Below are 23449 nucleotides of genomic sequence, written 5' to 3' on the forward strand. Positions count from 1 at the left end.
AAACAAAATTTTGTCTTGTATATGCGTTATTGCTTTGAAGAATCGTTCGTCATGCTATATTTCCGAAAACGAATCTGCACATTGCGTACGCAATCATGGGTGTCTCCGGACATTTTTCGTGAGGGGGAAATTAATTTTAAATGAAAATGAAAATTCTTTTATACATTTAATGCGTACATTTTAAAAGTAATCTATGTTTACTAAATTTACGCGTTACAGATAATGCCTTAAAAAACAAATTTAAAATTATAGGGGGGGGGGGGGTGAATGCCTCGTCTTACCCCCTTGAGAACGTACATGGCCCATGTATGCAATTATGTATATTCTATAGTACACATACCAGTGTCTATTAATATGACAACCTTCGATTTTCTTCATTCACAGGCTAGAAGCGATTCCATGGCGTCTGTTTACTCTGGTGCCGGAGAGGGCAGGTACGGTATGGTACCTATCAGAGGTGAGGTGGAGTTTGGTCTTCAGTACAACTATAAAGCAGCACAGTTCGAGATCAATGTCAAACATTGTCGCGACCTGGCAGCTGCCGATCCCAAACGAAACAGATCTGACCCGTAAGTACGATGACCATATTATAAAGTGTATTCTGCAGTTCAGGAAATACGATAGTCGTCATATTTACGGTCCCGGCCTAGTTTTGATTTTAATAATGTAAAACAACTTTCCTTTACAAGAGAAACTATTAATGTCTCGTGAACTAATCACTTCTGCGCCAGTAACTTAAATTTGTCTGAATCTTCGTCCCTTAATAAATAACAGACTCCGACAGTCTTAATACTAATATTTATATGAGTCTTATACAACGTGTATTATCAAAATAAATCGTTTTTAAATATTATAATGTGTATAGTCGTATTGCGCGTTATCAATTTAGATTTTTTTTTTGTATTGAACCTGAGAAGTTTTTATTAAAAGTTAGGTTTGATTAAAAAAAGTCTAATTTTGAGAAACAATATTAGTAACCGTTGTATTCATCGTTGTTTCTTGTTTAGCTACGTAAAAGTGTACCTATTGCCTGACAAATCTAAGGCTGGCAAAAGAAAGACTCGAGTGAAGAAACATACAATGAACCCAATATTTGATGAGGTGCTCAAATACAGTCTACCTTTGGAAGAGCTCAACAATAGAACACTATGGTTAAGCGTGTGGCACTCGGACATGTTCGGACGCAACAACTTCTTAGGCGAGGTCCAACTTCCTCTGGAGAATATGATATTTGATGATCCATCACCAAAGCTCTACCCACTTCAGGAACGAGTTAGTATTATTTTATGAAAATATATGACCAAACGAAGGACCTATGTCTAACGAGTGCGATTTTGTATTTATAGATAGAACCTTTAGATGATACTATGTGTGTCAGTAACAAAGGCGAAATTATCGTCGGCCTGAAGTGTGTGCCACCCGACCCAAACTCAAAAAAACGTACCAAGGGCACATTCCTTCTGCTAGTGAAAGACGCAAAAAACCTTCAAGCGATCAAGTCTAACGGTTCATCTGATCCGTTTTGCAAAAGGTGAGTCAATTTTTTAAATGATCGAAACGATACAATTAATATAAAATATAACAATACATATTTTTTATTAACTGTTTTAAACAATTTAATTTATGCTAATCTATTTTTACCCAATTTTCCAGTTATTTATTACCCGACAAGGGTCGTAGTTCCAAGCAGAAGACCAACGTGGCCCGGAAGACGTGCAACCCGAACTGGAACCAAACGCTTACGTACCGAGACGTATCTCTAGAAGAATTGGCGGAACGGAGTCTGGAACTGACTGTTTGGGACCACGATCGTTTGGGTAGCAATGAGTTCTTGGGAGGTGTCCGACTATCATTGGGCTCTGGTAATTTAATTTTTAATTGACGAGTAACCATTTTTAAAAAATAAAAAATCCGAATAATTTAGTTAAAACCGTAGTCTCGACGATAGTGATGTATTAACAAATACAGTAGGTAAAATCCACGCAGAAATGTGTTGTCGTTTTGTGACAAACCGTAGAGTCGGGGAAGGAGGGATGCCGTACCAATCATCAACCCAATCCGACGTCTAACTTTTTTTTTGTGACGATAATGACATCTTGAGTTGAATGTTGTAATCACGTATAACGCAGTTTTGAAACGTAAGCACGACCTCTTTCTCCTCTCTCTCACTCACTCCGTTATAATGGCAATAATAATAATTATTATCATCGGTGTTTTCCGGCCACGATATCACAATTCACAGTGTATTAGGACGTACACACCGTAATAATGACAATGATAATTTTCAATTGCCGAGTCGGAGTGGGCGTCGATGACGAGCACGTAGTATACAATAATTATCAATTGGAGAGGACGTCGCATCACACGAAGATCAAAAACCCTATATGCGTGATTTAAACGCACCACTGTCCACTGTATACACGTCCATAAAGCAATACCCGGACAAATACTTTTTTTTATCGTACTTAATATAGGTACCTACCTAACACGAAGAACTGTATTGTGGCGATTAGTGTTAATAAAACGATTTAATCAGTGGTGTATTTATTTTTATGAGAGGAAGATTCCCAGGGAGTTAATTTTATTCCTATACCCAGGCTTTATATTATTATATTATTTTCTTGAACTTACGGAAAACAATAACGCGATGATAAAAAATGTTTTTTATTCATCTAAGAATATTTATTTTCATGTTGTAGATGAAGTATGCCACATAAATTAATATTAATGTATGGGTATAATGGGTATATATTGTAAAATAACTTCACTATATCTGTTATTTTCTACTAAATTTTCAATCCATTTGTAAACACATCACAATAGTGTTATTTTACTTGTGCGTTGTGTGATCAGCCGTATATTTGGGTGAATGTAAACTCTTACACGAGTACCTATAATATAATATAATAAGCTAAAGTAATTTATCCCCTTTTGAAAATGGCACGCTTTCTTTATGATAATATGATTATTAATTTTAGCCTAATATAGTTGTAAAAATATATTTTGTTTCATTTTACAAATATAAAACAACTTGTAAATAACTCCATAGTCTAGTTTATAAATTGGTAACAGATTTTTCGATTGTCATTAATGGGTAAACTGTAAACTAACATTTTAATATTTGTGCTTTAGAGTCATTTTTTTAATTCATATCAAAAAACCTCATCAGCTGAGGACCTGAAATGAGAAAAATTGTTCGTTGCAATTTAACTTACGAATTCGGAATATTATGATATTTATTTATATTTATGAGAAACCATATCAATACACACACACACATATAAATATTATTATCTAAATAAATATCTCGTGTAGAACCTTTTTAGTTATGTTGTTGTACATCACGTTTTTACCATTCCCTCATTTGTACATATTTATTATCATAATAATCATTCATTTATTGTTATTAGTCCTTCATTGTGATTACGCCTTTTACAATTATTTCTTATAACTATAACTTAAACCTCACCCCCACCTATTAATGTGCATTATGCAATTTCTAATGCTCATAACGAATTTACAGGTTTAAGTTTAACAATATTCTATAAAGTGGTTCTATTATATATTAAAAATACTGAAATACTTACCAATGCCGTGTATGTTAATTAAAAAAATAAAATAATTGTTTTTTTAGGTATGTGTGACGGTAAACCAGTCGACTGGATGGATTCCAATGAAAAAGAAATTGCCTTATGGCAAAGGATGTTGGACAGGCCAAACTTTTGGGTCGAAGGTTGCCTGACGTTGCGACCGTCGCTGGAGTTAGCGAGCAAAAATTAAAACTAATATCCATTTATTTTTTATACACACAAAAATCAATTATTTTATTCTTCAGACGTATATGTATATGTCTTCGTATATTTGTTTTATTATTATTATTCAACTCCGTGATGTGTGTACATTATATCAGTATCATCATTAATGATCTTATCATTATCATTATTATGATATAGTATTATGTAGGTACCTACTCACCGATGGAGAAGTTGCTCTTTGATTTTATTTTTATTATTTCTATTTTTTTCTATTTTTTTTATTTTTATTTTTTTTGTTTTGTTGTTTTTATATAAACGCTAAGAATATCTGTGATCTGATAATATTTCGATCGTGTAACAAGCGAAGATTTTATAATAATTATAATGTTTCGGTCTTCCATTCGAATTTTGTTCGCATCATATTAATATTACTATCATCATTTTTATTATTATATAATACATATTATTATAAAGTCTTAATATTTACGTGTTTTTAACGTGTACGCGAATAATATTTGTGCGTTTTATGTGCATCTCATCGTATTATTTATTTCTTGATAAATGTGCAGTATTTTTTATTTTATTTTACGAATTAAGTACTATTATTATTGTAACTTAAAGTATATAGAATTAAGTTTATATTAGTGTATAGTTTATGTACAATTTGTCGGATCGTAGAGCAAAATAGAAAATGGGTCGGGGAGAGTACTCTTCGGAGATTATCCTAAAAATAATATGCATCTCGTTCATTTAAAATGACGAACATGTATGAAACTTTGCATATAAGTAGCCAAAATATGTTTCTATCGAAAACCATTTAATGAACTTATGAGTGCTGTAAACATATTGCTGAAAAAAATAATATAATATGTACTTATTATTGTCTTATTATACGATGTGTACTGTAAAGTTCATTATTTTTTGTATTTAATATTTTGTTTTTATTATCATTTAAACCTGCACACATCAGTGTCATACTATCTCTGTGTCAATGACTTTGTATGTGTTAGGTGTGTTATATATATTTTTTAAATTCAATATCGTATATAAATATAAATACAACACAATTGCGCGCATTGAGTTGAAAAATAAGTCAAGTACAAAAAAGGAAAAAAAATTAAATGAATAATAATCATTTTTTTTTTCCATATATATGCATGGTAAAAAAAGGTTAAAATTTAAAATTCCTAGTAAGTTTTCTAAAGCACTGGGAAGAATTAAAGAAAAAAAGCAGATAAGTAGCTGATGTCGCTCGCTCTACTGTACAGTATAGTTTACAAGTGGCTTACTGTAATAGATGGTATTAAATTTGAATTAATTGATGTAATATCATTGTATACGAAAAACGATTCTGAGCGGAGACGGTTTGCCAGTCTAGGATATTTTTTAGTTTTATACTTTATTAATTATATTGTTATTATTTCAAAAAAAAATTTGGTGCCTATATTACAATAAATTCCAAATTAATCAAATGAGATTCATTATGTATACCCGACTTACTCAGTCGTTCATAGTAGCTATACATAATTGATTGTAGAATGTCAACTTGCACAGAAGGCTAGTATTAATATAAATCATTAACGACATAAACTATTTTTTTGTTTTTCCTAGTGCTTCTGAAAAACTGCTGGAAAATTCAAAATTTGACCTCCCCAATGCACTTACTAGATTTATTTTCCTACCAGAAATGCTACCGAAGTTAAAAATCGAAAAATTATTTTAACAATTTATCGTGTACATCGACAAAAAAACACACACACACAACATTGTAAAATCAATGCATTCATCACTCCGCTCGGAATCTAATTTAAGAACTTTTACGAAAAATAGGTTTTCGTTAAAATCAATTTTCATTTTTGCTGTAATTCTTTAAAAAATTAACGTAGGTAGATGAAAAATGTTCGATAAAATGTTGATTCATGTTGAACTATTTACATATCATATGACATTTTCGGTTTTATTATTTTTTTATTCATCTCGATGAGAAATATAACACTCTTATATCCGGTCAAAAAAATTTTAAATGAAATACAAATTTCCACATTAGTTGTTGAATGTGGAAATTTAAAAAAAAAATTGAGCTCATATTCTCAGTAAATTGTATGAAGTTAACATTTTTACAACATTGGATATTCACTAATTTATAATTTCTCATGGATCAATTTTCTATTTATGTTGCAATTAATTAAATAATAACCGTAAATACTTGAAATTTACACAATATATGTTTGTTTTATTATCAAGTATATCCTATACTTTCAAAATAGTTTGACTCGTTTTGAACAATTTATAGACATTTGAGATTTTACAGTTTTTCTTCCTATAAATATCAATTAAATTTTATTCGTTAGATCAAAAAGCTTAAAGTTGTATATAAGGTTCCTAATATATTGTTACAATGTCAGTTAAAAAAGATTAATTAATATACATGGGCACAATTTTTTTTATAAGCATTAAAATTAAAATTTTAACAACATTTTCGCAGTAAATATTTCACTGTCACAAACGCAGATAACGATTTATGATAAAACTAAATTTAAACATCAACAAAAAATAAAAAAAAATGCATTATTTAAGAGTTTAACTCTACCACTAAAAATAGGTAACCGGTCAATTCGGAAAATGGATATACCGGCGAACGGTTCTATCGGCTAATGGAGGTATCGACGAACGAATATATCGACGAATGGATTGGCGAAACCACAAAACGTAACCGGAAATTTAAATTCCACTTAATTAATTCAATAATTTAGTCAATAAAAATAATTTATAATACTAAAAATTTTAAAGTCAATATTGTATGCCAAACTTTTTCAGTATGATATTATGTCTTGGTTTGAATAATTTTCCACCTTCGTTTTTATATTTTCTGTGGTTCTTTTCCATTTTAATTTCTGCTTTTCTTCTTTGCCAACCTCAACGTGTGCCACTTTTAATTTAGCTAGTCCGACCTCCCTTTGTAGACTTTCAATCATTTTCCAAATTGATACATGATGACCACCAACTTGCTTTTGAAAGCCATTATGCCATCCTTCCAAGTTCCAAACCATTATTGGTACGAGCTAGTGATACGTATATTTAAATATTTGTGTTTAATGTAATTTCGCCAATACATCTATTCGCCGAAAAATTTTCACCGAGATGTCCTAAAACCATAAAAATAAAATCACGACCCACAGTTTGGGAAACTCTGCCCTACGTTATATCAGTTAGGGGTCTCCAACCTTTTTCACTGTGGGTCAAATTTGTGATACGCATGGGTAGGTATTAAACATTCATAAGAATTATATTTAGTAATTAATGTATTTTAAAGACTTCAATTATCTTAAAGTGCTATAAGATAAGTTATCATCATACCCGTATAAATAATAATATTATATATCTACGAATGGGAAGGGGTGGGTGGTCAAAAAAATGTAACCACAGGTCCACAGCTGTTAATAACAGTCTGCAGCGTACCTATGTTTATGAATTCAAGTTTTATGGTATCCACTCTTCCTTCACCACTCCAGAAACAAAAAACCAGATTTCAAATAGCCTACACAATGCCCTTTACATTGGTTGAACTGATAATACCTACTGCAGTGGCAGCGCCAGGAATTTTTCCCAGGGTGTGCCAAAGAGAGGCCAACATATATTTGAGCAAGCGCAGTTGTTTGGACGTATGGTTGTATGATAGTCGAATAAACGGGGGGACAGACTGATTGGACTTCGGAGTGTAAGTAACGACTAACGAATAACGAACGTACGTTTCCCCAGCCCCCCCCCCCCCACTTTTATATTATAACAATTTTTTTATGCAATTATTTAGCATGCAAATAGCATGAATTTGCATGACTATTTTTGTAATTTGCACGATTTTAGATTGTGCGTAAAATCTAAAAATATCCATGGGGGGCTGAAGAAATATTTCACCAGCCCCGCCAAACATAAAAAAGGCAAATCAGAATTAATTCCTGTGCCAATATTTAGCACGTAATTAGCATAAATTTGCACGACTAGACCCGGAATTCGCACGTCACTCCCCCGCCCTACAAATCGCATTTTCCCAGAGTATCAAATCATAATCATTTAATATAGTTATATAATGTGTATTAAATTTATCATTTATGATGCTTCATGTTTTACGTTGCTTTTTGAAGTATGATAAGAATTGATATTATTTTAGAAATAGCTATTAATTTCTACTATAGTGCAAAATTGTATAATTTAATAATTTACATTTACATTTTGTCTTTTCTATATTGAATTTGAAAATTCCGAAATTGTTTATTCTGTTTAAATACCTAACAATGAATTTTTATATAACATAGAACATCATGTTAATTTATATTTGATCCTTTATATTTCATATTATTCATAGTGTTCATACACATTACATTTTGCAATGGCTTAATATCAAGGACATCCTTTACATAATAATATAATATGGTTTAATACTATAATATAACACAATATAATATATTATGATATGAATATCTGAATATCTGAATATAATATTATGATACATTTTTATAATTTAACAGTAGATACCAAAACCATCGCATTGCTTATTTAGGAAGGTCCCTAAAGTCAGTGGAAGTTTTTTGAGAAATCGCTATTAATTTCTACTATAGGGAAAAATTGTATGATTCAATTAGTGATATATAATTACACAAAAATAATAATATTAGTGCAGTAACGAAACAGCTGTCACATTAAAAAACTCCAATGAAACGTCATTCCTGTAGAATAAAATATAAAATAAGTAATAATCATCTAAGTAAAATATTATAGTTATAATTTGAATTAACTATATGAGGTTATAGTGACTTGTACATCATTTTATTGTTTAATATTTTTTTTTATCTATCTTATGAAAATTTTTAAAATATTAATCCTATTCTTATTTATTTTTAAATATCTAAAATAATTATAAAAGTTAAGATAATCAATATAATATAAGGTACAACAAATAAATTGTCAAACTGTATAAACCAAAAATTCACACATTATTGTTGTTGTGTCCTTAACTGGAACTGGTTTTTTTTTCATGTCATCGAAAAGTTCCCATTGACGACCACTACTTCTTTTTACATATGCTGTATAGTGTCCAATTGAAGTCCTTAAACCACTCTTGCCACGATGAAAACAGACAGCAACGCGAAGTTCATAATTCGTTGTTCCGTGAATCAATAATAGCGGAATGTCACAGAATTTAATTTTTAACAAATTAGCTGCTTCACTGCTCCTTTGAGTAGATATAATATTTGCTCCTAAAAATTATATTTAAACGATTTGTGAGTATCATTACATGAAAGTCAATTATGTTTGTATACAACTGATTACCTTCCCAGATTAAAACGTCTATAAATAAATGCATATGCGATAAATTTAGTGTAACATTATTATTTCCAGAACAAAGTGGAAAGCAGTTCCGATCGTGTATTCTGGCTGTGCGATCATTAATAAATTGTTGTAGATTACTAATATTATTTTTGAAATCAATTTGATATGTCAAATATATGAATTTCCGTTCAAAGCTTTGTTTACAAATCTTAGAAGAACATGTTTCATATTCTTTTAAGGATGGATAATCGCTTAGTAATTTAGTAATTTTCTAGTCCAACAGTAGAGTCACATACAGCCATAGAGGTGTTGTACTCCAATGGTCGCATTTCTGGTTCCAAGAAATGTATTATTAAATCTGCTCTTATAGAGTAAGTTGAAAAGGTGACTCCGTTTTTCGTGATGGTAGAAACTAGAAATAAATTTTAAGTAATCAGATTGTGAAATATCAACAATATTTGCGTAATTCTTACTATCACAATATGCAACCTAAAGTAATAAAGAGAAGGATGAAGTGAATAAGATTTTTTGGAAATGTATATAATATAAAAATATACCTATATTATGAAGAAAACCGTCTTTACAAAGGATACGATATAAAACTATTATCATCTATCAAGACACACATGATTCTTTGATTTGATTTTATATACAAATAAAATATAATAAATAAATTTTGTTTTAATATGTTTATCAGACTTGTTTTGGGTATGCAAACAACTATGGAGCTACGATTATACTAAATAACAATGAGGTATATCATGATTTTTTTCTTGTAATTCATAAATGGTATTCCGATAATCATAATGCAAATGTCAAATAGAAACACAGCACTTGTATAATGGTGTAAAATGATTTAAAATATAGTTTGAAAATCACATTATTTAAGTTTTGTGGGGGGCTGGGGAAATGCACAAAAAAGAAAATGCGATTTGTAGGGCAGGGGAGTGAAGTGCGAATTCCGGGTCTAGTGGTGCAAATTCGTGTTAATTACGTGCTAAATATTTGGACAAGAAAAAGTTTGAAAATCACATTATTTGAGTTTTGAGGGGGGCTGGGGAAATGCGCAAAAAATAAAATGCGATTTGTAGGGCAGGGGAGTGACGTGCGAATTCCGGGTCTAGTTGTGCAAATTCATGCTAATTACGTGCTAAATATTGGCACAGGAATTAATTCTGATTTGCCTTTTTTTATGTTTGGCGGGGCTGGTAAAATATTTCTTCAGCCTCCCATAGATATTTTAAATTTTTAGATTTTACACACAATCTAAAATCGTGCAAATTACAAAAATAGTCATGCAAATTCATGCTATTTGCATGCTAAATAATTGCATAAAAAAATTGTTATAATATAAAAGTGGGGGGGGGGGCTGGGGAAACGTACGTTCGTTATTCGTTAGTCGTTACTTACACTCCGAAGTCCAATCAGTCTGTCCCCCCGTTTATTCGACTATCATACAACCATACGTCCAAACAACTGCGCCTGCTCAAATATATGTTGGCCTCATCTCTTTGGCCCACCCTGGGAAAAATTCCTGGCGCTGCCACTGAAGTAGGTATTATCAGTTCAACCAATGTAAAGGGCATTGTGTAGGCTATTTGAAATCTGGGCTGGGGAAACGTACGTATTACAGGGATATGTTCTATTTACGTAACAAAACTTAAAAATTATAATTTCAACTATTAAATTTAATCAAAATTTTTAGGCGGGCCACGGCCCGCCCGGGCCCGCCTTTGGCGCCGCCACTGATACCTAGTGATTGTAAAACGTGTTCGTCAGTCGGCAACGAGTAGGGAACGTCGCAGTGACTCCGGCAATAATAATATTATAATTAATTCAATTTTACAAACAAATTCAGTTAATTAATAATTAGATGCGACGTTATTTTTTCTTTTTATAGAAAACTGATATTTGTTGATGTTCTCGATGAACCAATAAATCGATTTTTCAACAGAAATGGTAATGTATTAAGATTATTTTTATTTTTTAAATAATTAATATAATTCCTTCCCACTGCCTTGTATAGTTTCATGTCTAGTTAAGTCCTTGTTCCTATCCTGCACTCTTTTGAAGTACATATTACACTAGCTCACAATTTTAATCGTAACTACTACAATAAATTGAAAACTGATTTTGAACGCATACCTATGTGGTAAAAAACACGTTTGTTTAAGACTCTCCGTTTTCCAAACGTGTCGCTGTTGGTATTTCGTACAGCTAATATGCTTTATGGTAAGAAGCGTTACTGATTTGCGCGCAAATACCAAATAGACAACATTTAATATAACATTTATTTAACTGTGTGCGCTAACAAGTTGCAGCCGTATTAAGACCTTTAATATAATATTATTTTACTCGTATAACAAGGCTGTTGTCATATTTTAACGCTATCTATTAGTTTTGTCTTAAATAGTTATATAACCACCTCCAGTGAATTGGCAGTGATTTGATGTGCATCCATTATAATATCAATACAAATAACGATTAAGAACCAAGATAAGTAACTCAAAATGTCAAAATACAAACAAACAATTATCGATTCTCAATAATATCTTTATAATAACATTAACCATACCATTACATACATCATAATAAAATTACTTAACGCGTACACAACAATAACATATAGTAATTAGTAATTAGTTATGGAAATGTATTATTGTATATCTTTTGTCAGTTAACATTAATATTTTATATCATAATAATATTACAGAAATACAGACCATAGGGGGCATTTGGACCAGCAATAAATAATAACAATAAAACACCAAAAGAAAGTTGCTCAGAATAAGTGAAATGATGCCTAAATTTTTATGGCTATCAAATTACTGATTAGCGAATGAGTAATGACATTATTATGTTGCAGCGAAATGGTATTATCAAAACAATAATTAAAGATTGTCACTTATACGTAAACAGCCTAACAGGTTTTGTAGAAATAAACTAATAACTAATAAGTATAGGTAGCTACAGTGCCGGCCCAAGATACGGGCGAACCGGGTGGCTGTCCGGGGCGCTTTTAAAATATGAATTATTTTATAAATTTTAGCATAATATTTACTCAAATTGACAATAATATAGCTAAATGACAAAATTATCTATTACAGAATATTCTGTTATATATATATTTTTTTTTATAGATTTTACTCCACTTTCCAGTTTTTATTATTATATTATTTATATTACAAATGATTAAAAAATAATATACAACGATATTATATTATCTCGAACTCGGAAAAACCAAAAAAGTATGTGTTACATCCGATACGTCTTTAAATTGTATCCAAATAAGTTTTGCAATCGTTTACCTATCCATAAATATAAGAATTTTAAACAAAATATGTAGGTAAGTATTAAATGTATATGTATTATGGAGCATTTAATTAAGGGCGCCTTTCAAAAAATTGTCCGGGGCGTCAAAATACCTTGGGCCGGCCCTGGATAGCTATTGTCTATTGACAGTTGACACTAATTAAATTACGATATTTAATTGTACTTTTATTTCGGCAGTAATTATAAGTAGTATAGTACACATAAGCAGTAATTATAGAATTCTTATTTTCATATTTCTTATTAACATAAAATTATGATAAATTACTTTTAGATTTATTAGATCTAGGCGTCAAATAGTTCAATTTTAATGATTTAAAAATACTTAATTCCCATGAAAACAAACAACAATCTTGTAAAAGTAATTAAAAAATATAATTTTTGTGATAAACACCAATATAAATCGATAATCTTTGTATATAAAACTATATAAGGGGGATGCGTTATTTTGGACAAAATAAGTGGGGGGATGGAAAATGCTAGTTATTGAAAGTGTAGGGATGTCGTCTCACCTTAACCCCTCTCCCATTTCGACCTCTGACCAAAAGTAATGAAGAAACTTATATTTTTTCCAAAATTCCACAAAATTCAAAGTCAACAACATCGGTATTATAACTACTATAAAGTCGGAGATGGACCAGAGAAACTATTGATATTTACACTAGGCATGTCAACCAATTTAATCGTATTATAATAATAATTGATTTATAGCTTTTTGAAGTTTCCACATTGGTAGTTTGACGGTCGACTGGTTCAGCTGCAGTAATATTATGATAACGTTTTTTAGTGCACTTTCAGTGGTGTCAGAAACTAGAAATGTTAAACATATCTTTCTTATAACAGTCTCATACAAAATAAAAATTTAGGAGTTGAAATTCATCCCCTCTCATAAATTACATTTCGTGTTTTCCTATCAAATATATTCAAAAAAAACTACATACAAATAACGAATAATGTGTATTGAATAATAAATATAAATAATAAATAAATTTAAATCTTTATTTATCGATAAAATATCCAATTTAGTCGAAACGGTAACCCGATGTACGTATGTAGGTATAAATAAAAAATGTGCATATTAAAGGTACTTATCTAACTATTGATATTTATAAGTTACTGTAAGAAAAGCTTACAACTAAAATTTTATTATAAATATTTGGTAAAATACTCAACTCTAATCAGTAGATATAGGAATAACCACCATTAAAGTTGAAGATTGAAGTAATTGTACTGCACCAATAGGCGATTTCGCCATAACACCATTTTGCCATTTTAATTTTGAATTAAGGAAACTTGGCCGTTAAAAAATACCCAACAAGATCTCCAAATTCAATACCTACCTAAAATTACATATATTGAAAGAAAAAATGTTTGGATGATGAGAACGGGAATATCCAATGCATTTTAGATTCTGAACGAAGTGATGGATGTATTGATTTTACAATTATGTGTACAGCATAACTAGTCGAAACAATGCTTCAATTTCAAACTTTGAGGGTGGTTTCCAATGTAAAAGTGAATATCTTTGGTGCATTATACAGGTCAAAAGTAAACATTTTCCAACAGTTTTCAAAAAAATCGAGAAAAACAAAAAAAAAATGACAGAAAAACGGGAATTTTTACGCAAAACCAGTTTTCGACCAAATCGATTTTTTTATATGGTTGTAATTCCAAAACTAATCACTGTAAATACTTGAGATTTTTATCAAATGTTAATGTTAGTGTTATCTATATAGTTTGATTTTCAAAATTTTTTTACTTTTTTTGAGTTATTTATAGACCACTAAAATTTTCGATTTTTATGAGAAGTTTCTTTGAAGTGTCAGTAAAAAAAATTTGGATGACCAAAACAACTTGAAAATTTAATACAAGGTTCCTTATGAGTTGTTCTTATTGTAGCTAAAAAAAACTAAAAATCGTTAGTCACAATTTTTTTTATAAGCGTTTATACTTAAAATTTGTACGAAATCTGTGAAAAACGTGAAAATTTGCAGATAATTTTTAAGTTGAAAAATCATAAAATTTTTTATGTTTATAACTAAAGATTAAAAATACAACTCTTAATTTTCCATAAATTTTTCTTCAAGTAGCTATAGAGAAAACTCAAAGCATCATCATACGAAAAGCATTTTAATTTTAAATTTTTACGAAATAGCGTAACGATAACGATTTATCCTCAAACGGTTTTAAATATTTGTTATTATTCAAAAAGTATAGTCGTAGATACTTGAAAATTTTACCAGTTATTTAGATTGGCATTTTTCTTACATGATTTAACTTTCAAAATATTTTGACTTTTTTTGAGATATTTATAGACAACTGAAATTTTCAATTTTTCTAAAATGTCGATAAAATTTTTTTGGCCCAATCAAAATACTTGAAAATTTAATACAAAGTTCCTCATAAGTTATTCTTATAGTGATTAAAAAATTATAAGAATACATAGGCACAATTTTATTTTATTAGCATTTGAAGTTCAAATATTGACTTAATAGGTACGTAAAAATTACGGCAATGTTCAAATTATCTTAGATAGAAATTCATAAAAGTTTTTCTTTTTAAATCCAAGATTTTAAAATTTAATACAAGGCTCCTAAAATATATTTACAATAGCAGTTGAAAAATAAAAGAAAAATATAGTCATATTTTTTTTTTATAAGCATTCATAAGTTTGAATTTTGACAACATATGTAAAAATCGTGATAATTTGTAAATTACAACTATTGACAAGCATATTTGCATTAGATTTAATAAACACTGTAAAACTAAAGACCTAATAACTTTTAATATCTGATCTGCAGTTAATACAGTTTTAATATTCATATTATTTAAATAATTACATATAATATACACATTAAACACAATATATAATATATATTGTAATACTATGCTATATTTTAGCATAATATCTATTATATCTAGTCATGAAGAGTGTAACAAAGGAAATACAACAAATCCATGACCAAATGGTAATCTGACCAATTTTGTTGATATATTATCAATATTCCAATAGCCATACTCTGCACACAAATTAGAAACAAAATGAACTCCAATTAAGGAAGAACGGTCCGGTTTGTTATAAAAATTAGTTACATTTAAGTATTTCTTCTCAATAGCAATAGGTTTTTTGGATTCAGATTGATAGGAAAAACTAAAAATTTCTATTATTGTGTCACATTTTAATTTACAACAACGGTTTTGTTTTGATAGTGTCAATTTATACAACGGTAATGTTAGCTCCTCATATTGTGGTCCAACACAATCTTGTGTTATAATTTCATTTTGTTTAATTTTTGAAAATTTATATTCTAATGTATTTAAACTTTGTTGGTTGTTATAATTGAATGTTTTATAGAAGTTTTGAGATTCTGATAATCTACGAATAATTTGAGGTAAAATATCAGAAGGCTTTCTCAATAATTTTTTTAATTGACCAAGGTAGTTTTCAAAAGGAAAATTACTAAAATTATCCAATGGGCCAAATTTTCTCACATCATTGCATAAATGTAAAAGATTATGAATATTATGAACCATAAACTCTTTACTATAAGTCTATAAATAAAACCACAACTTTTCACAAAGTAATTTAATAACTTTTCAGCATAGTCAACATATTGAAACTCAAATGCTTTATTTGATATTAAAATAGATATGGCCAAATGTAAGGTTATAAAATGATCATATTTCTCTGTATCTAATACATCTTTAAGGACTAATGGCCCTAAATAAAGAAGAAATAATCTATATTCAGTAGCTTTAAACCTTTTAGCTTCTTTGAGCGAACGGGGCTTTCTAGAAAATTCACTTGGAATATATTGCCTAAATGATAGTAATTGTTCAGATATTTGGTTTACTAACACTGAGGGCAATTTATTAGGTGGTTTGCCATTGATCCAAGTACCAACTAATAGTTTTTTTACCACACCGAGAAGGACTAAATGCATATAGTCAAGGGGTACTGTTGATATTAAATCTAAACCAGATATTTGAGTCAGTATAGTTTCTCCAATGTGATGGTTTTCATCAGTTTGATTTCTAAAATCTTGGTTTGTTCTTTTAGTAAAATTTGTTTCAGGAAAACACATTCTACCATTTATATGTTCTCCTTCAGCTGTACACTTAGAGCAAGAGTAGTAACCAGCGTGCCCTTTTATCTGCAACACACTTGCTTTAGCTACTGTATCAAATAATAACATACATATTTCAATACGGGTTAACTTTCCAGCAATCATAATTTCTTTATCACATAAACCAACAGCTTCAGAAACAAATTCTTCTAGAAAGTTATTAAAACAACAAGGTTTTTCTTGGCCATGATAAATACCAATAGGGAAGACGATATTATTTAATGGCTTATAATCTTTAACAATTCCCAGAATAGGATAAAGTTGACTTCCTGAAGACTTACTTAAAGGAAGACCATCAATATTTATTGCTAACTTAATAATCAACGGAACAGATAATTGTTTATTAAAAATATTGTTCAAACTATTTAAGATGCCAAAATGATAATACAACCCTGGTTTTACAACTCGCATAATTGTTGTTTTAGGTGTCATTAAAAATGTCCTAGGATCCTTAGGAAGATTTTGAAATGTTGGTGTTTCCCTTAAAATTGATAGTAAAACTTGCAAGGCGTTATGGTTGATTTTAAATTGAATACTCCAATTTTTGAGCTTTTCAGAAAAAGTTTCATTATTCATTTCATTGGTATTATAATTATTTTTAGAATTGTTATCCATCTCATAATTTACTATACTTCCATCACTAAAACTAGATGGTTGTGAAAACGATTCACTACTATTCCAAACACAAGACATATTTTCAATATATTGAGAATTGACACTAAGGCTATTGTCATCTGCATTAGAGTCCAGCACAGGAGACAAATTAGTTGAAGTAATATCAGATGGTAATAAAGGGACATCAGGACTAACTAGACTACTGTTCTTAGGTTCAATGGTTGAATTAAAAATAGATTCGACTGTCATGTTTAAATCATTTAACTGATTTTTAACCAAACGGTTAAAATGTCGTTTGGAAAATGAACTTTTCTTCATAGCTTCAAATTTTAGTAGATCACAGAACAGCAATTTAGATGGTTATGTAAATATCCTTGATTCCTAAATAATTAGATAATTCTTAAGTTATTATATTAAATTTTTTTTTTTTTTTTTTAATTTTTAATAATATGTTTAACTATTATTATTATGATTATATGCTGTTATATTACAATTTTAATAATCTTATACATTTTATGTGACATATAATATTGCATCTAACAAAAAGTCATTATAATATTTGTTTTTAAATGAAATAGTTTTTTAATTTTGAGGTTTAATTGATTGGTATTTTAAAAAATTATTGATAAAATCAATTTTTTTTTTTTAAATTGTTAATCAATATTTTTACAATAGGTAGGTTAGGTATATAATAATATATAATATAATAATATTTATAACATATAATATCTAATATAAAATATAATAATAATAAATAATATATAATACCTTCTAATAATTTATTCATTAGTGTAACAAAAATTTGTGACTTTTTTATGTTCAAACACATTCATATATTATGTGAATTTAATTGTAATATTACAGAAACTTAATTTTATTTTAATACTTTATCTTTGAATTTCTAATGTTATGTTTAAATGTTTTTTATGATCAACTGCTTGAGTATAAAATATATGATTATAATAATACCTATTATGAAGAATCTATGAATCTTTCAATTTCAAAAAGATCAGAAGTTCTTCTTTATTGTATTATTAGTAATCATAGAGAATGAAATTTTTAAACATGCAATTACACAATCCCAAAATTTTATAATTTATTATGACAATGTTCTTTTGCCTTGATACCCAATATTTATCAGTTTAAACAAGATTTAATTTAATTAATTTTAAAGATTTAAAGTCATCATGGTGACGAATGATCAGTGTGAACTGTTAAACTTAGAAGTTATAGAATACAGTATATTCATATTGTATTTTAGGTAGTAGACAGGTCTAATTGTAACTTTAATCACAGATTAAATGAAAATATTTAATGATTTATATTATTATATTTATATTTTTACAAAATAATTTTTTTGAGAACATTAATTTTACGCTGACACTTCGTTGACTGGTATATCATATAATGATATATTTAATAACCATATGGTTAATCTACATTTTTTATAAATACAATATTACAACTATGACCATTCAAAATAATTAACCATAATATATTGACCCTTTAGGGTCTAGGTTTATACTTATTATTGCAAGTAAATAAGATTAAAGAATATACTTACTTACTATAGGTGCATGATCATTGATCATCATATTAATACAATTTATGTAAATAAACAAACCTACCTGATTTTGAGCCGCAAATAAAACTTGGATTACTTGGAACTTAAATGAAGTCGTCAGGGCAAACAAAATAAAACAAAACAAAAGAAGCACGTTGGAAGTTGGAACCGTTGTCATAAAGCTTTAATAACCGTCGACCGGTAACTTGTAAACGTAATAGAAATAACAATTAACAAGGTTAGGTTTATATTAAGATGCGCGCGCATGCCGCATACCCGGTTGCACAGCGAACGTCCATAGTATATATAGTGCAAAACGAATATTCTTAGCATATACCATAATTATATACAATGGATATATCGTAGAGAAGTGCATCTTAAAAGCATATGGATAGAATATTCTATTCCAATTCAATAACTGATATTTAATCTCGTATATACCTATCATAATCTCCTGGAGTGTTTGTATATCTATAGTATAATTGGAATTTTAGTAGAATATCCTATTAATATATTGTGCTATGTGGGAAAGTTTGAATTTTGACAACATACGTAAAAATCGTGATAATTTTTAAATTATTTTAAATCCAAGATTTGAAAATTTTTAATAATATATATTATATCCTAGACAGATAAACCGTCTCCGCTCAGAATCGTTTTTCGTATACAATGATATAATATCATTAGATTCAAATTTAATTTCATCCATTACAGTAGGTAATAACCCACTTGTAACCTACTGTACAGCAGAGTGACATCCACGACTTATTCACATTTTTTTTTCAAAATATTTATTGAAGGTAATTATGGATGTTGAACTGATTAGCAACTAATTTTGTCTGAATAAGAATAACCATAGCTAATAATATATAAATGTTCATAATTGAAAATGTACTAAAATATCCATCGTAAGAATTTATTAGTTGAAAATTGGCCTCGAAATATCCTCATTCGCTGCCATCAGACTGACCTCATCAAAAAGCGAATATACAAAACAATAAACTGTACATTATAAAAATGACAAATGTAGACACATTTGCAACATACTTTGTGATTAACGTTCCTAATAATTATTGTAAACTATATCCAATATTCATTTTTCTCAATTATTATAATTAATTCAACTATGTAAAATAACTCGTATCTCTGTGGACTAAGCGTCCGTGAATATTTAAATTAATTAAAAAATATATATTCTAATATAAGAATCTTAAATAAAATAACTTTTCCATGAAACCATGGTATGTGATTGGTGAACAATCCCAGAGTATATTTATCGAATAAAAAAGTTCCAACTGATGCAACTAAGATTTTTTTGGCTCAAATTCACTAAATAAATTTAAAAAATATACTATACCTCGAAGATTATCAACTTGACTCCACTCTCCTTCACAAATAACAAAACGATCACAGGTCAAATCTTACATCTGATTATTACTTGTAGAACCGGTAGAATTATATAACTCGAGTCCACGACTCTCAAGTGTTGGCAGTCCGCCACCGAGAGTAGAAATTTACGTAAGCATAACTACCAATCGTATAATTTTTCTACAAATACAAAAAAAAAAAAAAAATTGGAACAATATAATAACATTTTTATTAAATAAATAGTATTCATCGGGCGTTCGAAATGGACAAACAACCCACAGTTTTGAAAGAGCTAGTAACTATATAAGCCTATTTTGTATTATAGTATGTTAAATTATTAAGTATTATTATTTTGCTTTAAATCTTTAAAAAGAGTATAAATTATGCATGATAGTGTATTATTACTTCACACATATATTATATGCAGGCAGAGGTGTGTTTAACGAGGGGCAAAGGGGGTATTTTCCCCCAGCGTCAAAATTTGAAAATATTTTTTTATTATTTGAGTTGTTTACCCACAATTTTGAAAGAGCTGGTAACTATAAAAGCAATAAGCCTATCATATATTATAATATACACCATATACACGATAACAGTAATAGGTAGATATTATGTCTTATGAGTTATGACTTTTATGTTTTATGGTTCACAGAATTCTACTAAAATTAAAGTCAACAACGTCGATATTAACTATTTTAAATTCGGAAATGGTCCACAAAAACTGTTGATATTTCCCGGAGCACTAGGTACGTCTACTAATTAACCGCATAAAGACTGCGGATCTATAGCTTTTTTAGGATCTCGGCTTGACAGTCGACTGGTTCAGCTGCAGTAATGTTCTTACAATGCATAATATATGCTTATTCTCTATATATAGGCCAATTCAGTGATTTTACACCTCTAACTGAAAATCTCGACCTAGAAAAATACACGATATACATATGGGATCCCCCAGGTTACGGTTTCAGTCGTCCGCCGAACAGAGATTTTTCACCGGGATTTTTGAACCGTGACGCTGACTGCGCTATCGCACTGATGGAGGTAAAAATACTAAACATAATACGTACCTATATATATATATAGGTAGATACACCGACGTGCGACGTGATAATGAATTTTTTCTTCGCCGTTTCGGGCGACGCAGTTGTTAGGCGTCGACAGGTACTCAATGTTGGGCTGGTGCAACGGAGGATGCACCGCGCTGATCGCAGCTTCCAGAGCCGCCGACCGGGTGGACAAGTTGGTGGTGTGGAGCTGCAACGCGTACGTCACCGACAAAGATCTCGATTACTACGAGACGACACGCGACGTCTACAGCTGGCCGGATGCGAGGAGACTGCCACAGTTCGAAATGTACGGCGATAGGTACGTGTCGGACACGTGGTCCGGTTGGATAGACGCTTTCCGGAGGATTCTCGACGAGGGTAGCGGCGACGTGTGTAAGTTTGCGCTGTCACAAATCAATGTACCCACACTCATCCTTCACGGGTCACATGACCCGATGGTGGGGGTCGAACACGCTGTGTATCTGCATGAAAACATCAAAAACTCGACGTGAGTGCAATACATTCTCAAGAGTACTGAGTAATAGACGAGATTGTATCAGAGGTGGGGGGAGGGTCCAAAAAGATAAACCGCAACCCATATTATATTTTTCGATTTTTGTTTTGAATAATGTGTAACATAATATTACAATTTCTAACCAACCTACTTGTAACAGTGTATATCGGAATTTGGTTTGAAAAAGTAGTCGAGGGAACGTCTCAACCAAACTGTGTTGTGAGTGTTTTCAATGTTTCCATCTCACAAATGCACATATTATCACAGCAATTTTACGATTAGCAGTCCTGCACGTAGTTTAGCAGGTTTAGCTTTCGTATTAGTTTTAATATTGAAGTGAAATAACATATCATCAAACTTTAAGTTAATAACAGTGTCTGTAAATTGTATGATGTTCTTTTTATGTGGTTGAATTTTGAGTTGAATTTTAAGTGAGTAAAAGATATTAATTTCAACATATTGTATTTTTAATTCTTTTGACTCAAAAAAATTTAAAATTCAATTATGAAATGATCGTGAACTGCCGTGTGTCTACAACGTTCCTAGGATCTACACGTCATGTCGCATATTATGTAAAACGGATGGACATAATATATTTGAGTGATTTTTTGTTGTCCCCTTACCATTCATCAGTTTTAACTAGTTTCCGCTTTATCTGAATCTGCATTGTTGGTTTTGAGCTTTGAAAGATTAGAAACTTGCTTTTGTAAATATTTTAAAATATCATAATCAAACGAGTTCATACCTATGAGGCTATAATCAATATATGTATAGATAAATTCTCAGGTTTAGTCATGTTTTAAGTTATGAGTTATGTTATAGACGATGACAATAGTATATGTTTACAAAAAAAATCACATCAATATAATATTTTTTTTTTTATTGCAGACTTGAAATATTCCCAAATGGCAAGCATATCGTACATTTTATGTTCCCAGAAAAATTCAATTCGGTGCTGGATAACTTTCTGACTTCTATACAGTAATAAATAGATGACTGCTTAATATATATTACTTATGATATCAATAATTTATGTTAGATAATATATACTTGCATATTATTTTACACTACAACCATAATTTTATTGAAAATAACATTTGATTAGAATTTGGACTAATAAAAAAGTTACATTTTAGATTCTGAGCAATGGGTGTATTGATTTTACAAAGATGTGTGTTTTTATATTTATTTATTTATTATTTTTTGTGTATGTTCGTGATAAGTTGTCGAAATAAATCTTTGATTTTCAACTTTATCAGTAGCTTTTCCGGTTGGAAAGTGAATCTAGTTAGTGCATTGGGAAGATCAAATTTTGAAATTTAATTTCGAATGGGTCTACTGACTCTACTCTGTCTCTATTTTCATATGTACTGAATATCGTTAATTGCCTCTTTAATTGACCACTTCAGAATTTTAGCGACATTAAATCTAACATACTGAGGTACGCGTTTGTGTGTGTGTGTATGTGTGACGCTTGATATTAAATGGACGGGATCGCTGATCAAGATAGACTGCAGCTATGTGTTGATGGGTAATATTTATATGAGTGCAGGTAACGTACGCTTAAGTCAATTATTTTATTATCTATACCGAGCTATATTATACTTACCACCTTTACGATGATATCACACTTTATAGGAAATAAGTAAGTAATTGGTACTGACACAACTTAATATATTAAACAATCATTGCCCTCTTGCTTATTGTGTCGTACACCTTGATTTTATACATTTAATATTCATTGCTGAACACGTGCGACCATTTACGGATTTGTACGGATTGCTATAAATCTTTTTATTTAT

At 29.8% G+C, this 23449-nt stretch overlaps 3 protein-coding genes across 7 annotated transcripts in view; 2 read left to right on the top strand and 1 right to left on the bottom strand.

Moving 5' to 3' along the window:
* btsz (bitesize) overlaps positions 1–4686 on the top strand; it is a 72380-nt gene extending 67694 nt beyond the window's left edge. Inside the window, exons 7-11 of the mRNA XM_089226180.1 lie at positions 385–569; positions 1008–1272; positions 1347–1531; positions 1654–1862; positions 3635–4686. Of these exons, the coding sequence (XP_089082306.1) occupies positions 385–569; positions 1008–1272; positions 1347–1531; positions 1654–1862; positions 3635–3780 (990 nt within the window). The 3' untranslated portion in view covers positions 3781–4686. The remainder of the gene's footprint in view (positions 1–384; positions 570–1007; positions 1273–1346; positions 1532–1653; positions 1863–3634) is intronic.
* Positions 4687–8293: 3607 nt separating this feature from the next.
* On the bottom strand, positions 8294–20216 carry LOC107166439 (uncharacterized). 2 transcript variants are annotated; one of them, XM_089226185.1, is made up of 3 exons: positions 20077–20216; positions 9084–9495; positions 8294–9010 (listed from the first exon to the last, which is right to left on the bottom strand). In XM_089226185.1, exons 2-3 carry the CDS (start codon positions 9115–9117, stop codon positions 8718–8720), a joined length of 327 nt encoding a protein of 108 aa, XP_089082311.1. In that variant the 5' UTR covers positions 9118–9495; positions 20077–20216; the 3' UTR covers positions 8294–8717. The 2 variants fall into 2 exon arrangements, with proteins under 2 accessions (XP_089082311.1, XP_089082312.1); XM_089226186.1 differs by lacking the exon at positions 20077–20216 and adding an exon at positions 18784–18942.
* LOC149055898 (serine hydrolase BPHL-like) lies at positions 10953–22789 on the top strand. 4 transcript variants are annotated; one of them, XM_089226183.1, is made up of 5 exons: positions 10953–11042; positions 20740–20833; positions 20965–21128; positions 21232–21641; positions 22536–22789. In XM_089226183.1, exons 1-5 carry the CDS (start codon positions 11040–11042, stop codon positions 22630–22632), a joined length of 768 nt encoding a protein of 255 aa, XP_089082309.1. In that variant the 5' UTR covers positions 10953–11039; the 3' UTR covers positions 22633–22789. The 4 variants fall into 4 exon arrangements, with proteins under 4 accessions (XP_089082309.1, XP_089082307.1, XP_089082310.1 ...); XM_089226181.1 differs by lacking the exon at positions 10953–11042 and adding an exon at positions 20242–20622; XM_089226184.1 differs by lacking the exon at positions 10953–11042 and adding an exon at positions 20242–20622 and having other exon boundaries at positions 21232–21526.
* Positions 22790–23449: the final 660 nt, after the last annotated feature.

The sequence above is a fragment of the Diuraphis noxia genome, unplaced genomic scaffold, assembly GCF_037042655.1.
Source record: "Diuraphis noxia isolate RWA-SAM2 unplaced genomic scaffold, SU_Dnox_SAM2 contig0004, whole genome shotgun sequence".
Classification (NCBI taxonomy): Eukaryota; Metazoa; Arthropoda; class Insecta; order Hemiptera; family Aphididae; genus Diuraphis; species Diuraphis noxia.

Bases quoted from the DNA above. Each gene is read 5' to 3' on its own strand.
- LOC107166439 (XM_089226185.1), bottom strand. From the start codon at position 9,117: ATGCATTTATTTATAGACGTTTTAATCTGGGAAG. The intron at 9,011-9,083 runs GTAATCAGTTGT...TATAATTTTTAG, and splicing joins AGACGTTTTAATCTGGGAAG to GAGCAAATATTATATCTACT.
- LOC149055898 (XM_089226181.1), top strand. From the start codon at position 20,509: ATGCAGGCAGAGGTGTGTTTAACGAGGGGCAAAGGGGGTATTTTCCCC. The intron at 20,834-20,964 runs GTACGTCTACTA...CTCTATATATAG, and splicing joins GATATTTCCCGGAGCACTAG to GCCAATTCAGTGATTTTACA. The intron at 21,642-22,535 runs GTGAGTGCAATA...TTTTTATTGCAG, and splicing joins GAAAACATCAAAAACTCGAC to ACTTGAAATATTCCCAAATG.